We start from the raw sequence: 15,521 nt of genomic DNA, 5'->3' as shown, positions 1-15,521 counted from the left end.
TTCAGCATGTCTTTTAGAAGTCTTTATGAAAGTCTACCACGCACTGCTGTGCAATGCAACTCATAATCCCACAAAGGGGAACAGAGGTGAGCCCACACATCCCCGTGGGCATTGTCCATTTTGTGTGGATTTTTTAGGTGAGATCCAGAAGCCACAAACCCATACACGCAAGCAGAGCTTGCTATTTGGGGCACGTGAGCACATGAGTTACTACATTAATGGCAAAGCCCACTCAGATGTTTCTATTCTGTGCTACCCTTGATTTCAGTCCCAAATCAAGGATACATGGAACCAAGTCGCATATATTGAATCCATAGCACAGAGATGTTTCCTGAATATTTTGAACATGAAATTCAGAATGTTTTAACATCTTACCCACTTCCTTCTCGGAAGGCTGGGCAACCAAGAGGTACCAAATACTTCCAAAATCAAATGTAAAAATTAGATTCTGAAAATCATCTCACCTACCTTCTTTATGTTTTAATCTGTTTCATCTCACCTACCTACTTTAAACTTTGATTTATTTTTCTAACATTAACATGCAAAAGAAATATCCATTGTATTTCACTGCATCTGGCATACAATAATCTGAAGTGCTGTATATAAAAATCCTGATGCAGAGATTATATTATCTACCGGCTACAAATCTTTCAGGATGCCACCGTTTACATATTCATTTTGTTTTCACAAAAAAAGCAAATAAACTTGCCATTAATCATTGCAAATGCACTTTCAACGTAAGGTTAAACTTACCTAGATTCAAGAAAGCTAGGACTACTCTACATTATTAAATGTTAGTAATACCTTTCCAAGACAAAACAGGCCTAAACACAAAACTCAAGCAGTAAGCTACCAGTGACATTTTGTATTTAATAGAAAGCTTTTATTTCAAAATATGTATTAAAAATGTAAGGGCATGTCTCTGCTTAAAAGTCTACTACCTAAGATTACAATCAAGAATATGAAAAAAGCATGAGTCCTTGCAACATGAATTAAAGGAAAATTCAGGAAAATTAGAAAATTTCACTGAATGTTAAGGTGAGCACAGTTAAAGCCATGTTGCTAGTTAATTGCTTAGGAGAACAAACTGCACACAGATCTACCTCTCTCTGGAGGCTCTTCCGCCTTGAACTCTGGTAGATTGAGGACAAAAAAAAAGTCATTAAATACATCATTTGTAAGGAGGTATCATCTGAAATAACTTTTGTTTCTGTTATCAGTACGCTTAGGAAAAACTACTGGAGAAAAAAAAAATCCTAAAAATTGTATAAAAACAGTAAAAAAAAATCCTAACACAAGAAGCCAAACAGCCCATAACTTAAACTAATCTAGGAAAAGAACCCCTATTTGTATGTACTTACTTGTGATGAAGCTAAACCGTCAGAACTCGTACTTGCAGGTGGTTCCCTCTTCACCTCTGGAGCAGTTTCTGGTACTCTTACTCGGACATAGTTAATGAAGTGACGCATGTTAGAAACTAAGTTACTACCTGGAAACCAACTGTCATGGCAACGCTCTTGTCCACCTGCAGATTCCTAAAATAATAATAATAAAAAATTCAGTATACTTTCTTTTATGTGCTACAATAAGTCAAGTTGCTTTTATAACTGTATTACAGAGGCCATCATCCCTCCATGAGATAGGAACAATACGTCGAGCAGTATCCACCTCGCTAAAGCTGATATACCTCTGAGAATTATGATATAACTGATGCCTACCATGAAGACAACAGGTCTGATAAATACATAAATCCAGACATTTGATTTCAATACAATCAAATATGTACTATCTAGCAGAAGTAAAAGGACGTACTTAAGAGTAATCCAAAGCTGTACAATTTAAGATTAATACAAAAAATCTGAACTATATAGAAGTCAATTTCTGAAAAGAAGTGGTAGACCCTTAGTCATATAAGCAACGCTGAACAGTAGGAAAAATTATGAAAGGCACATACCATACGGGAATCTGGAATCACAGAAATAATGACTCTTCATATTCAAATTCTCATCAAAAGCATAATTAGTATTTTGGCTAATTCACATACTTTAGAAGATATAAAGCTTTAGCAATAAAATGCTCAGTGATAAAGGTCTCAGTGGAAATTCTGGAAATTTAAGCGACCTTTAGGCTCAATCATTTAAAATTTTTTTTGCACCCAATTTCAAGCATTAGTTTCCGGAGTAGTAAAGACCTGACCAATCTGTGTTATCAGGATATATATTCAGAAACTGCTGAAAAATATAGCAAGATACCATACTCCTCTTTACAATGTTATGCAATTTCTTTTTTTTTTTTTTTGCTTAGTTGATCCCTGCTTAAGTAAATAAATAAAGATGTTTTATTCTCATTCCTACTTCCGTATTTTAATTAAAAAGATGGTATTTATTCTTACCTCTTCATCTGACTCTTGTTCTGGAGAATTTTCCAATCCCAGCTCAACTAAATACAAAACCATGCAAAGCACATGTTCTGATAAATTCTGATGATCCATTAATATCTAGGCAGAAAAACAGACATCCACATCTTAGAAGGTTTTATCTTTGATACCCTCACAACCCCTATTACAAAACCCCAAAACCCGACAGATATCTCTAACCTAAGCTGGAAGGTAAAGAAAGTAGCCAGGAGTCTTGTATGAAGAAGCTCAAGCTACTACCTACAAATTTTATCTCCAAGCGTGACCTTCCAGCTTAGCCACACTAGGAAAGGTAGAAGGTCTTGAGCCACATACGTGATTTTTGCCTGTTTTTTTTTTTTCCTTAATTAATCACTGTGCTCACAAGAGATGTATCGTGAGATACAAGTATCAGTTTAAGACAACTAGACAGGCAGAACACCATAACAACACTTGCTACCTTAGTATATTTTCAATAGACACTAAGCATCAATGTTAGCATTTAAACTAGTTTTATTTTTGTTGCATGTTAGCACTTTCGAAGTCCTATCATATGCATAAAAATACAGATAGGAAAAAATTATTTTCAACAGCAGCGAACTGTCTATTCCTATTACGTTACAGGAATTTAACAGTTCTTGTAACTATCTACTCTGAAACACCAGCAAGATGTTTTAAGCTTCACTCGTTATGACTGAATGCTCCAACAAAATACATGATTATTGATTATCTTGTAGGATAAAAAAACAGTTCCAAGTAGGCCAAGAATACTAAGAGTCATAACATTAATATAGTCTTCAATAATAGTAGTGGAACACTACTACAAAATAAGACATGTAATTTTGGATGCAACAGATCAACAGAAGTGTTGCATTTAAAAGACAGGAAATCATTATTCCACTCAGTCTATTAAAACTTCAATAGATCCTGATGTACAAAACCAGTGTTCTGGATAATACAGTGCAGACTCTTCAGTTTTTATTCAATTTTTTTTAAGAAGATTAAAAATTATTCTGAGGTTTAGAAAAAACTAACCTTTGAGCATCACCGCAAAAGCGAAGTTTAATTTTATGTTTCTTTCCAGTCAAACAAACTTGTACCTTAAAATTGTTACTAGTTCGAACTGCCATTTACTTTAAAACCGAAGTGTCAGATAAAGCTGCACAGACACCACCGCTGTCAGCTCCAAGCAAAGAGCTGCACCTAGCCTTCCCTGGAGGTGTCCAAGGCCAGGCTGGATGGGGCTTTGAGCAACCTGGTCTAGTGGGAGGTGTCCCTGCCCACGGCAGGGGATTGGAACTGGATGATCTTTAAGGTCCCTCCCAACCCAACCCATTCTATGATTCCCTCCCTTTTTCACGTGATCCGTCATCGTAAGGTCTCATGAGGTCCCAGACCTATAAGCGATGCCTGGATAACTGGAAATGCCAGAAGGGTTAACATGAATTTAGTTCACAACCATCTTCAGTAATCTTTTTTAATTACAAATAACTTTAGATTAATAATGCCCGTATCTTTTTTCTAACACAGCTTTCAATGCATTGAGAGGAAGGACCAGTGCTGATGAAATGAAAAAAACTTTCCTCTTGAGAATATTCTCATTTAAAGCAAAAAAAATGGCAAGAACACGCAAGTTACCAAAAATAGATGAGAAAGGATGTTTAAAATTTCGTTGTTGACAGGCTACTACAGAAATTAATATTTTTAGAGTGCAGCCGAGTGAAGTTTTAAATATAACTTAGTTTTGCAAGGGCCAAATTTCATAAATAGATACGTCCATTAGAAACATCAGAGAGATAAGGTTCTTAAATATTGTTTTACAATAGCTTTTCTAAATTACATTTGAGCAGCTAATTTAATCAAACCCAATCAAATCTGAGATTATAGATTATTTAATTAAAAAGGCACTCAGTATTCCATTAATATGAAAACCATGTGCAGTTGTAGCAGTCAGAATCAAAAGTCATGTTGACCAACGCTTCTGAAAAGTCAAATCATCAAATGTAGTTTACTGTTCTTCTGTAGACAGTCCCAGAAGTCAAGGGATATAAAGGCTGTTATAAACTGGCAAAATTTCACAAATAGACAAAACATCATTTAAGGCAATCCATGGAATCAATCACTATGTATTTTCTACCATCCACAAATCAGGTAGAAACGTATTCAGCATTCCAGCTAAAATAGCAACCCAGAAATTGTAAGACTCTCAAGATTTAAGTCCCTGAAGCTTCTTAACCGAGTAAGAGGAATAAACGGCCAAAAAAAGGTATGAGCAAGACAGTAAAAGATGATGCAGTCTTTCCCTACATTCTCCATTTTTGTTCCATGTCAAAATATTATTCATCTTCTACATAATGCCAAGCTCTCCTTCTCTTCAGCAGCCTTCCTGTAAGTCTCCTGTCTAGTACTTTCTCCAGGTATGCTCCTGGAGGGTGGCAGAGCCTTGGCACAGGCTGCCCAGAGAGGTGGTGGAGCCTCCGTCTCTGAAGACATTCCAAACCCTCCTGGACACATTCCTGCCCAACCTGCTCTGGGTGACCCTGCTCTGGCAGGGGGTTGGACTAGATGATCTCCAGAGGTCTCTTCCAACCCCAACCATCCTGTGGTTCCCCAGTCCCCACTACACAGTACCACACCTCAGCCTTGTTCTTCACCCTGCAGTGGTCCGGCAGCCCCACCACTGCACCCGGCTGGGGCGTAGCAGGGTTAAACATGCCGCACACAGCAGCTTCTCTGGCCAAAATTATGTAAATCCCTGGGAAACAAACTACTACCACTCCAGGCAAAAGTGGAGTTAGCTCTGGTGTAGCATGCCCGGTCTGCTGTTGGCTTTCTTGGGACTTCAACAGTTAACTTAATCAAATAAACAGCCACAGAACATGCACACAACGTAATTTTGCAGTATCTACAGTTTGGCTAAATTAAAATCCAGAATCTTGATTAAAGAATGTTCAAAACACGGGAAAAGGGTACATATTCCGTCCTTTCTTCAGCCTTGGAAACCCATGCCAGAACAGGCTTTCAGCATGAAAAATGTCAGACATTGGTTAAATTTCAGCAAGAAAAGAAACTAGTTGTCTCACAATGGAAAACCTTGACCAACCATTAGGTGTTGTGCTACTGAGCTTCCAAAAGGTATAGCTTCATTCGATAGTCTCTGCACACGAAATTCAGTCTTACCCATAACAGAATGGGACATGTTATGGAAAAGGACGAATTAGTAGTCAGAGTCCATTTTTTTGTACTTTATATTTTAAAGTAGATTTTTGAAATTGCACTAATTACACAGCAAAACCTGCAGTTTACTGAAGTCATTAATTTGTAATGACTCAGGTTTTGAGTCATTTGAGAAAAAGTTCTTTTCTGTCATAAAGGTGAAATCTATTGAATGAATTCAGGTAAAATATTGTCTTCTTTCACCTTAATGATATACTGACAGCTTCCATGATACCTCATTAGAGAAAGAAATCATCTGAAACAACTCTGTGGGAATAAGCACAGCTCTCTGTGAATACCACACAGTTATTGCTGTACTTAACAACAGATATTTTCTATTCGACACAAGTTCAAACAGTGAAACAAAACAAGAGCTTTAGGGGAGCTGGGAGCACTTAAAAGAGCACAAAAGGAAAGTCTGCCCAGGGAAGAGCTTTTCAATCAAACCACTTTTTATAGTCCCTCGTCTGCCTCTGCAGCACACTGCTTTGAAAGCACTTTGCACACAAGTACAAAGAGAGATGCAAAGTCCCATTTTCTGGTGAAGGTACTCTTCAAAAAGGATGGACTTCTCATAAAGAGGGCAGCCAACTAACAAAGACAATACCAAACACAATTTAAAGGCATCAATTAGTCCTGAAAAAACAAGTGCTATAACATTATCAAAAGCCAGAATGCATCTGGGAAGCAGTGTCAGAACCAACTGCAGTTCTGAGACATATTTCCCAGTGAGGATCTAAAGCCATCAAGTCTGCACATATCTGAACAGGCTGTTGATGCCTTAAAATTCTGCAGTGGGAGCCAAAGGAATACCACTCACTCCACCATGTTCCCCAAAACCATCACCAAACAACAGCTGAAATGGTAACTCTGATGGATAAGACAGTGTTGCCTTAAGTACAGCAAGACTGCTCAGCCACTTGGATACCTGACTTAGCGTACCTATATATGAAACAATCATTCATGAAATAATTAAAATGGTAGAAAAACTACCATCATATTAGATCTAGAAAATAAAACAAAAATAAAAACATTACATAAATTTGAACCTGACTACGGTAATTAACCTATTTTTAAAAAATCATAATTCTAAGAACTCCTGTTCTAAAAAAGTTTAAGTACAATACTGGACTTAACAAGAATTATGACTTTACCTTGTAAAGAAGCGTGAACAGCACGATGTGCAGGGTTTTACAGTGTAAAAGCTTTATGAGACCTTTGTAACTTGGATGTAGTGGTGTTCTCTTCTTGTAAGGAGGCCACGGGTTCCCAGGGAATTTACCACTTTGCTTTAAACTGTTGAAACAAGTGAGACTTACATTAAACACTGCAATAATGTAGACAACTGCCAGTGTTACAGATAACTGCCCTGCATTCTTTTTGTTTAGACTGAATTCAGAATTGATGAGCATTTCTAAGCCATTTAATTTATTTAAAAAGCATACCAAAAATTGGAATGTATACACAAATTGAATCCAGTCTTATTTTTCTGTGGATTACCACTGACATAAATGACCTTTATTTATAAAGTTAAATGAATTCTTAATTACTGCTATGAATTTAAGGATTCCACTTCAATTCTAAGAGGCACATAGAAGAGATGGAAAACTTTTCACTTCACACAAATCGACATTAGTCAGACATCCAACATAGAAATCTCACATCTGTAGGAATGGATTACAGGCAACACTAGGAAACGCTAGACATAATTAGCTGTAGTTGACAATACCAGTGCTGTCTGATCTATGAACTTAAAAATTAAGTGTTAAATTCAACGTGGACCCACATTTCTAACAAGGAGCTGGAATCCAGTGCAGTAGACAATGTAATTATTTAACAGACTGCTACCTTGCCCAAATCCACTTACAGTATATGTTTATGATGACCCTTTGACTAACGGAATGAGCACAGGGGCAGAGGATTATTTCACTATGTTTATTATAAGGGTTTGTTTAACTTTATTTTTACTCCCAAGGTGTGAAATAAAGACAAGCAAATTAAATTAGCTGAAATAAGAATCTGTAAGGGATGGAATATTAAGGCATAGAATTAAGATCAAGTAATCTTGTTTCTAAGAACTTAAAAGGGTACCACAAGTGTTTTTTCCTGTATTTAAATCAGAATTTAATTCACTCATGGTTTCTGTCACGGGTGACTACATAGGAAAAAAACCAACACTGTCTTCAATATAATTTCAAAACACAGAACACTGTAACACTGTGCTTCATGTACCTAAGTGTAAAATAAATAAAAGCAGATAAAGCTGCTCTCTTTCAGTATTTTGTAACTGATTTGTAAACGTTAACTTTTGATTAAGTATTTTATCTATGATGACATTCACTACTTTGTCTGTGGCACTTCAGATGTACTTTTAAACATTTATGGAACAGTAACAGACTAAGCTAACCAAAACCCTGATAGTGCCTGTAAATCTATAAACTATTTACTCAAGGACAAATCTGGAGCCTGAAAACATCGATAACATGGTTAGCATTACCAGAGAGTGAAAACAAAAAAGTTTATTGTACAATAAGCAACAATACGATGTTACATTTCTAAAAATGATCCAACTTACAATGCTGTATATCGGTCCATTGCAGACTGCACATCTCTACGGTAAACTGTTCGAAGTATTACCATGACAGGGTCAAATTCCTTATCCCAAACTTCAGCTGTTATTTAAAAGAAGTCACATGTTCAAATTCTCTTTACAGACCTTACAACTTATTCTAGATTCTCCTCTCCACTAGCTTTAATTACGTAATTTTCTATTATAAAATAACTTTTTGCAGCAAAGATCAGTAATTTTTACTAATTCTTACTCACAATACTTACTATCCTACTACATATCAAGATAGCAACATTTCACCAAAAATATTTTCCTTAGTTCCAAACCAAAAAATTAACAATGTATCAAGACAATGGATCTTTTCTATTAATAAGCTTTATTTTAGTGTCTTCTAGCTTTCTTTTCTGTTACGTCATAATTTACAATGTGGACTAAAAGAAGCCACATATTTCTAATAACAGTTGTAGCACACGCTGAGAAAAGGTGGGTTTTTTTTAAAAATAATTCCAAATTAATTTTAAAATCTAAGTAAATTTATTCATGCAATTGTAACTATACGAAGGCAACCCCAAAATACCTTTTCTGTATGCATCTTATTTTGCTCTTTTTAATTTACAAGTACATATAAGAAAATATTTTAATTATTTTTCACTTGGTACTTCCTAAGCACAAGTCCTCTTGAAAACAGAAAGTAAAGCCTGCAGTCAGCAGGTAGGTGATATTTAAATATTAAACACAGTGAGCCAAATGACTACACCACCACAAGTTTTTGTTCAGTCTCGAAAATGGCCAAGTTTCTTATCATCAAATAACATTTGTGACCAATCCTTTATGAACATGTCTTTGTTTTATAACTAATATTTATGCATTATTCTGGCATTAAAATCCTAGTTATCTCCATTGAATTCAGTAGCTATAAAATAACATCTGGAGCGGCTTTTCAGAGCCATCACACAAAAAAATTCTAAACAGACTATAAATAAAGATATCCCATTTAACTGCGAAGTTTTTTCCCTATTCACAAGTTATCAAAAAACAAAACTAAATTTCCAACCTAAAGCCAAATGAAGACGTTCATTTTATTAACTGTCAGTGTTTAGCTCTGGAACATAACAGCATGAAGGCAAGGTTCAATGACCTCAAAGGAAGAAGAAAACCAGTGGATACAGAATTTTAGCTCCACCAGCAGGCATAACACAATGCAAGGGCTTACAACATTCTTTAAAGTTTTCGCAGGCAAAAGTAGGCAGCTTTATCATGCTTTTGAGATTAATTTCCCCCAGGCGGGAAGACAAGTGGTCTATACTCCTATTAACCCCTGCTAATGTTACCAGATACCCTCAGATGCCGCTTAGAGAGAACACTTAGCATAGTTTTGACTATGTATGAAATATGATCAAACTTAGCTTGCGAAAAAATTCATTTTTTCTGGACAGAGTTTACTACAGCAGTCTGAAACACAGCCCAAGCTCGTTTGGGCAGCTAATGCACAGTGAGGAAGAAGGACTAAGTGAGGGAGCCAGATGGGGAATATTAGAAAGGCACACACAGCTCACGGTCAGCAGACAAATCCACAGAGAACAGAGAGAACTACGTCCTTTTTTTGAAAGTTGGTTTGTTTTTTTTTAACCTAATGGTTAATAGAAGCAAAATCTAGGGCTTCTGTGATCATAAAGTAGATTCTTTTCTCCCCTAAATTTAGGGAAACAAGGGATTAGGAGGAATGGGTCTCAACATGACTTGCTTAAACTGTGACAGGCCACAAACTACCATTCTTAAAAGCAACTGGAATATCATCATTCTTTTGGAGAACCTATATAGTCTTATAAAAATCATAAAACACTTAAAAGGCTATGGTACACAAGAAAACCATGATGGCTTTTATTCACTCGGAAGCTTTCAGTTTTTTAATACTTTAAGAAAAAAGGGATTCTGCATAGTGTTACACATTCACTGCTATAGATAAGTTACTTAAAAAACCCCAAAACTTTAAGACAATCTATTCCAGAGATCAACAATTAAAAAAAAAAAAAAAAAAAAAAAAACCCAACACAAAACAAAACACAAAAAACCCCAAACCACTACAGTTTAGCATCAGATCTCCTAAATAGTGTTATAATTAAAAAAAAAAAAAAAATCCATCTTTTTTTTTTCCTTCACACTGTGTTATGAAAAAGACCGATGTGTCACAAGCTCCAGAAACCAGACAGGACATTAGGAAATGCAGTTTACAGAACATTAAAATAAAGTAATTTTAAATACATAGGTGTTAAGCTGCCTAATTACACATCAAGGAACCAGAACGAATCAATTCCCAAAACTCTGGTTTCACAAAATTACTTCACTGGCAGTTAATTTGTATAAAAGCTAAGAGCTTCACTAACTTATCAATTTCCCAGGACAAAAGCTGACAAAAAAGTTAGTACAGTATTAGTTCTGACATTAATAACAGCAGAAAAAAAAAAATCCACAAAAGAACACAGCCTACAAACCAAATGGTTTCAAAACTGTCAGACCCCAGCACTGCCAGCTCTCAAGGGCGGCACCCGGGGGAGGAAGGAGTTAATCCCTCTTCAGCTGTGCCAGGAGCTGAAGCACAACCAGAGCACAGGGAGCAGTTCAGATTCCTACAGGCTTTATCTGCTCAGTGACAGGAGACAGTAACGGAACACTGAGTTCTTGAATTCTTGCTGTCCTTTGATATACCAACACTGTGTTGAGTCCAATTTAGCTGACAAGCTCGTCAGGGGAAGAAACTTGTCATTTTTGCACTGTATTTATTGAACAATTCTGTAACAACATTCTATAAGCATTCTTGTCTGAACTTTGTTCTTGACCCTCACTATTGCCTGGGAAAAATGTTACAGGATACTAACATAGTTAAGCAATGCAAAAGAAAGAATTATGTATCATGATATCTTTAATAATCAAAATATGGAGAAGTTCGAAGAAAGTATCTTTGCAACTGACACCTCACCAGTGCAAACAGTTCTAAACTCTAATGAACATACAGCATATTTTTGAAATCCCATAAATATATTAAGAATGCAAATCACTGAAATAGAAATAATATAATTTTTCAGCTCTCCATTTTTCTGTTGCTTGCTAAGGATACTCGATTAATACAAGAAGCTCATTTTCACTTCAGATCAAAACGAATTTATTAAAGACTATTAACAGTCTTTAGCAATGCTCTTAAATATAAGCAATAGACAATAATGAAAAAGTCAAACGAGTTTTGTGGGGTTTTGGTGGCAGTGGGCTTGGGTTTGGTTTTTTTGTGAGTTTTTATCATTGTTTGGTAGGTTGTTTTTTGTTGTGGTTTTTTTTGTTTGTTTGTTTTAAGAAAATCCTCCTCTGGTTAAGCATCTTACTGATGAGTACATTATAAGAGGACAGCGATGACCGTACCTTTAGGTGTATACATTCCTTGTTGCATGGAACCTCCAGGTTCGAAAACAGGAGCTTTAAAATCAGCAACTGCTGACAAGACTGATTCAAAGCTTAAGCTTCCTGGAATAATACCACTTTTAGGATTGGGGTTTTCTGGAATGTAATGTTTGCGTTAAGGAAAGCAGAGTTAACTTAGTTGCAGGACACAGCCTTTTCCTTCCCTCTTGACTTTTTCAGTCACCCATTTCAGAGGCTGTGTTTCGGCAGTGCTCTGTCTTCACCACAAGAGGTCTGTCTGCTCCAGCTGCTATGGAACAGTAACTATTACTGAAGTGGATGAAAGCCTCCTAGCTAGGAGATTAAACTTTTTAAAACAAGCCAATTGCTGCTTGTTCGGCTCAAGAGGTAAGTATTAAATGAGAAATAAAACCTACTATCTGTTAGCGTATATAACGTTTCTGTATTTGCTCTTATTTACTAATGCTTTGCCTTTCCTCATAGAATATTTTGCATTTACAGCTAAGCACAAAAAAACCAAGTAAATAGTTTGGGATCCATAAACACAGGAAGTAATTCTTCATCTTGGATTGGCTATTTCTCATTTTTGGTAGCGATACTTAATTGACCTACTGACATTGCCCCAAATCCCAAGTAGCAATTACAAATAAGGAAACTTCTGCTTAGTGATAAGCGATTGCTTGTATAAATGATTCGCTTATTTTACGTAGCAAAGGGATTCACTTAAGTGAATCGCTTTAAGTGAGTCACTTATTTTACATACTTAAGTGTTTGAGCTACTAGGTTGTATCATAATAATTAATAATTCTTATTACATGTTTGTAACTCTGAATCACCTCCTTTCCTGTCTTTATAAATTCTAATATTTTTGCTCAATGCCTGTCACTGTAATGCAAGCTCTTTTGCGCCACCACCCATTTAATTTACTTACACAGCTTAATACACTGATAGCAGTAAAACCTGTGTATTTGCATTCAATTGTCTGGGGACACGAACCACATCCCTGCATAGAAAAGCTTCCTAAAGTTTGCTATTCTTTAAGTACGACACTTGCCCCATAACACATGGATTTCCCTCTAATTTAAAGCAGTATTCAGAATTGCTATTTTTTGCATTTTCAGCTATTGCTAGTAAAAGCCAATATAGCATAGAGTGGCTTCTTTTTATACTGGCATAAAATTAGCAATAATCAAAGGCTCAAATCCAGATAAAGGTGACACTTGGCTAGATTTTCTACAATGCCATTGGAAAACAGACTTTTCACCTCACACCTAAAAGACTTTTATTGTGTTAAAAAGTAATAATAAAAATTTAAAAAGCAGTTAGACACTTTGTATCAAAACTAATTTAAAAGTATTACAAAGTATTGCATATTTTATAAGAAAGACCAAAGCTGGAGCAAATGCTTTTACTGATAAGTCTATGCAAACACACCTTTACACAATTTGTTATAATTATATAAGCTGAAAGCATGTTCAAGCTCCAAAATCCCACTACTATCCAGGTACCCGTCATTCTCATTCATGCACATTAGTTAATATATTTCAAGGATATGAGATCCAACAACGAACTGTGTGTCCTGTCGTTCATACAGAGTTGGGCTACCATCTCTGCTCTGAGGATCTCATCATCTGTCATTCCTAGAACAGTAACATTTAAAAAGCCGTTAAAATAGCATGATTTTAAAACACACATTCAGTATAGATTCGTCATTAAATATACATTAAACTTGATACAAACATTAAATAATGATACAGTGCTATAAAAATACAGCAAAAAAAAATGGGTTGGGGAGGTGGGGGGGCACAAATGCTATGAAGAGACAACCTCAGGCAGAAAAGACAGGTACAAACGGGAACTGCTGTCTTTATGAAAAAGATACAAAATCTTCATGGGATCACATACACAAATCATCCACTGCCATTAAAGCCGGTTTTCTCCATTTCTATGTATTTTGTCTACTTCTAATTCATAAGGGATTAAAATTCAGTAACTGGCAAAAATGAAACCAAGTCTTGAACGCTTTAAGTTACTATATGGCTAATCAGCTTTGTGGTAGCTATTTAATGTTGAATATAAATGAACAGGCATGTTATTTACACACAAGTATTCCTGAAGCAGCCGTTCTTACCTAAATGTAAACGAAGACTTAACAGAAGGACCAAAAACGTTAAGGCTCCTTCCAACATGGACCTTTCATGCTCTGAATCAAGAACTGTATTTTGATGCTGCGATGCCATCGTTAACAGATCTACCACCTTAAATCTACACAGCAAAGAGTAAAGTCAGAAACATCATTCTCCAACATTAAAACACCAGTGTGAAATGGACTGATAAACTCAGGATACCATTCACAACAGCCCAAAATATAAACACAATTAAATGCATCCAATGCAATAATAGGCAAACATACATGAAAACCCTCTTATTTTTAAGTCTGGATTTTTATTTAACTACTTAATGGAATGTATTATAGTCATATTTACTCCATGTGAAAACACCTTATATTTATGAACATAAAAAAGCTAACGCAAATTAATCTGTTTTCAAACCCTGATTTTATTCTATCCAGAAAAGCAGACTTCCTTTCTGTGTCTCTTAATATTGCAGCTCTATTTATCTACTTCTTCAGGCTAGCATATCCTGAAAGTTTGCATATGAAGATGTACAAAACTTAAAAAAAACCCTAAAGATGCTCAGAAAACAAGTGTCTGGAGCTTCGCTATCGTACTGTAAATCAAAAGCCAACTCTGTATAAAATAAAGTATATACCTTGAGATACCTCTTTCAGTAGAGCCCTTCAGGTAAGTGTTAGCTTTGGCTAGGCAGAGCTGTACCACTGAAGATGTGTATCAGATATGCACCTTTTCTCTCACATGGCATAAATTAGTCACCAGCTAGCACAACAATAAACAAGATCATTCATCTTTTAACACTACCTTTCGAAAACAGATGAAATAAAATAATCTGGGTCCAGCCTGGAGGCACAGACCTGTGGAAAGAGAATAAATTCATTTTATTCAGTAGTTCGTTTGTAAACAAGCATTGGCTTGGCTTCGCAGAGAACATAACTTACTTGCAGCAGATAAATGTCAGGATCAATCATTGAATTGCAGAAATGAGACTGCACGTAGGTCATGGCCTGTCCTTTGATTTGTAGACCATTTCTAACCCACATGTTGCTGTGAATTTCAGAAAGACTTGCCTGTTCAGGGAAAATAAAATAAACAAACATTTCAGGGATATTCAGCTATTCACTTCAATATTAGCAGATCATCAATCTATTATCTCACATATACATACATACTACACTTTTATATAAAAATATAATTTTTTTATACCAATTTACTTCTCCTAGGGAGTGAGGGATGAAAAGGAACCACTTTCTGACAATGAAATCGATCAAAGCCAATGAAGTGATTTATTTATGTATTTATTTATTAAAATCCTGAAAAGTACTCCAAAGATGAAGGCATCATGGTTAAAAAAAAGTTAGGTATAAAAGCAGTAATTGCAAATACTGCTCACTATCACTTACATACAAATAAATTAAATTTTGTAAATAAAAAAAAATATTGCAGGGTGCATTCGTTCTTGAATTCATTCTCTATTTAAAATATGAAATTTTCAGATTCAGGTTTCTTCTCAGCTTGCGCTCCATTGGCAGCTATTCCATGAACATGCAATTCCATGTTTTCAAAGGGTAGGTTCCTCCTACCCTTTTTGAAAGTGTTATGGTGAATATTATCATCATACTTCTCAGAGTACAACAACTAATGCCATATATTTAATTTTGGAAATATTAAGAAAAAAAAAAAAAAGAGTTTATCCTAACTGCTCAGTATATTCTAGTTATTAATGTCATGTATTGCTTATTTTGATATTCCACAATTAAGACATACTCCCCTTTGTTAAATACTTCTAACTATA

The 15,521-nt window shown here is 35.6% G+C and overlaps 1 protein-coding gene across 6 annotated transcripts in view; it reads right to left on the bottom strand.

The window, feature by feature from the left end:
* UBR3 (ubiquitin protein ligase E3 component n-recognin 3) overlaps window positions 1–15,521 on the bottom strand; it is a 114,151-nt gene that overhangs the window by 59,496 nt on the left and 39,134 nt on the right. For 4 of the 6 annotated variants that reach the window (XM_063340279.1, XM_063340280.1, XM_063340281.1 and 1 more), the window contains 10 exons: window positions 14,668–14,796; window positions 14,531–14,583; window positions 13,723–13,856; window positions 13,147–13,231; window positions 11,592–11,734; window positions 8,187–8,283; window positions 6,766–6,907; window positions 2,393–2,497; window positions 1,362–1,535; window positions 1,104–1,133 (listed from right to left, as the gene is read on the bottom strand). In XM_063340279.1, coding sequence (XP_063196349.1) covers window positions 1,104–1,133; window positions 1,362–1,535; window positions 2,393–2,497; window positions 6,766–6,907; window positions 8,187–8,283; window positions 11,592–11,734; window positions 13,147–13,231; window positions 13,723–13,856; window positions 14,531–14,583; window positions 14,668–14,796 — 1,092 coding nt within the window. The remainder of the gene's footprint in view (window positions 1–1,103; window positions 1,134–1,361; window positions 1,536–2,392; window positions 2,498–6,765; window positions 6,908–8,186; window positions 8,284–11,591; window positions 11,735–13,146; window positions 13,232–13,722; window positions 13,857–14,530; window positions 14,584–14,667; window positions 14,797–15,521) is intronic. The other 2 variants (XM_063340282.1, XM_063340283.1) reach the window with 1 other exon arrangement.

Source organism: Chroicocephalus ridibundus, chromosome 7 (assembly GCF_963924245.1).
Source record: "Chroicocephalus ridibundus chromosome 7, bChrRid1.1, whole genome shotgun sequence".
NCBI classification, from domain to species: domain Eukaryota; kingdom Metazoa; phylum Chordata; class Aves; order Charadriiformes; family Laridae; genus Chroicocephalus; species Chroicocephalus ridibundus.
Note: the sequence above shows the minus strand (reverse complement) of the source record. Positions and strands in the feature narration are given on the sequence as shown.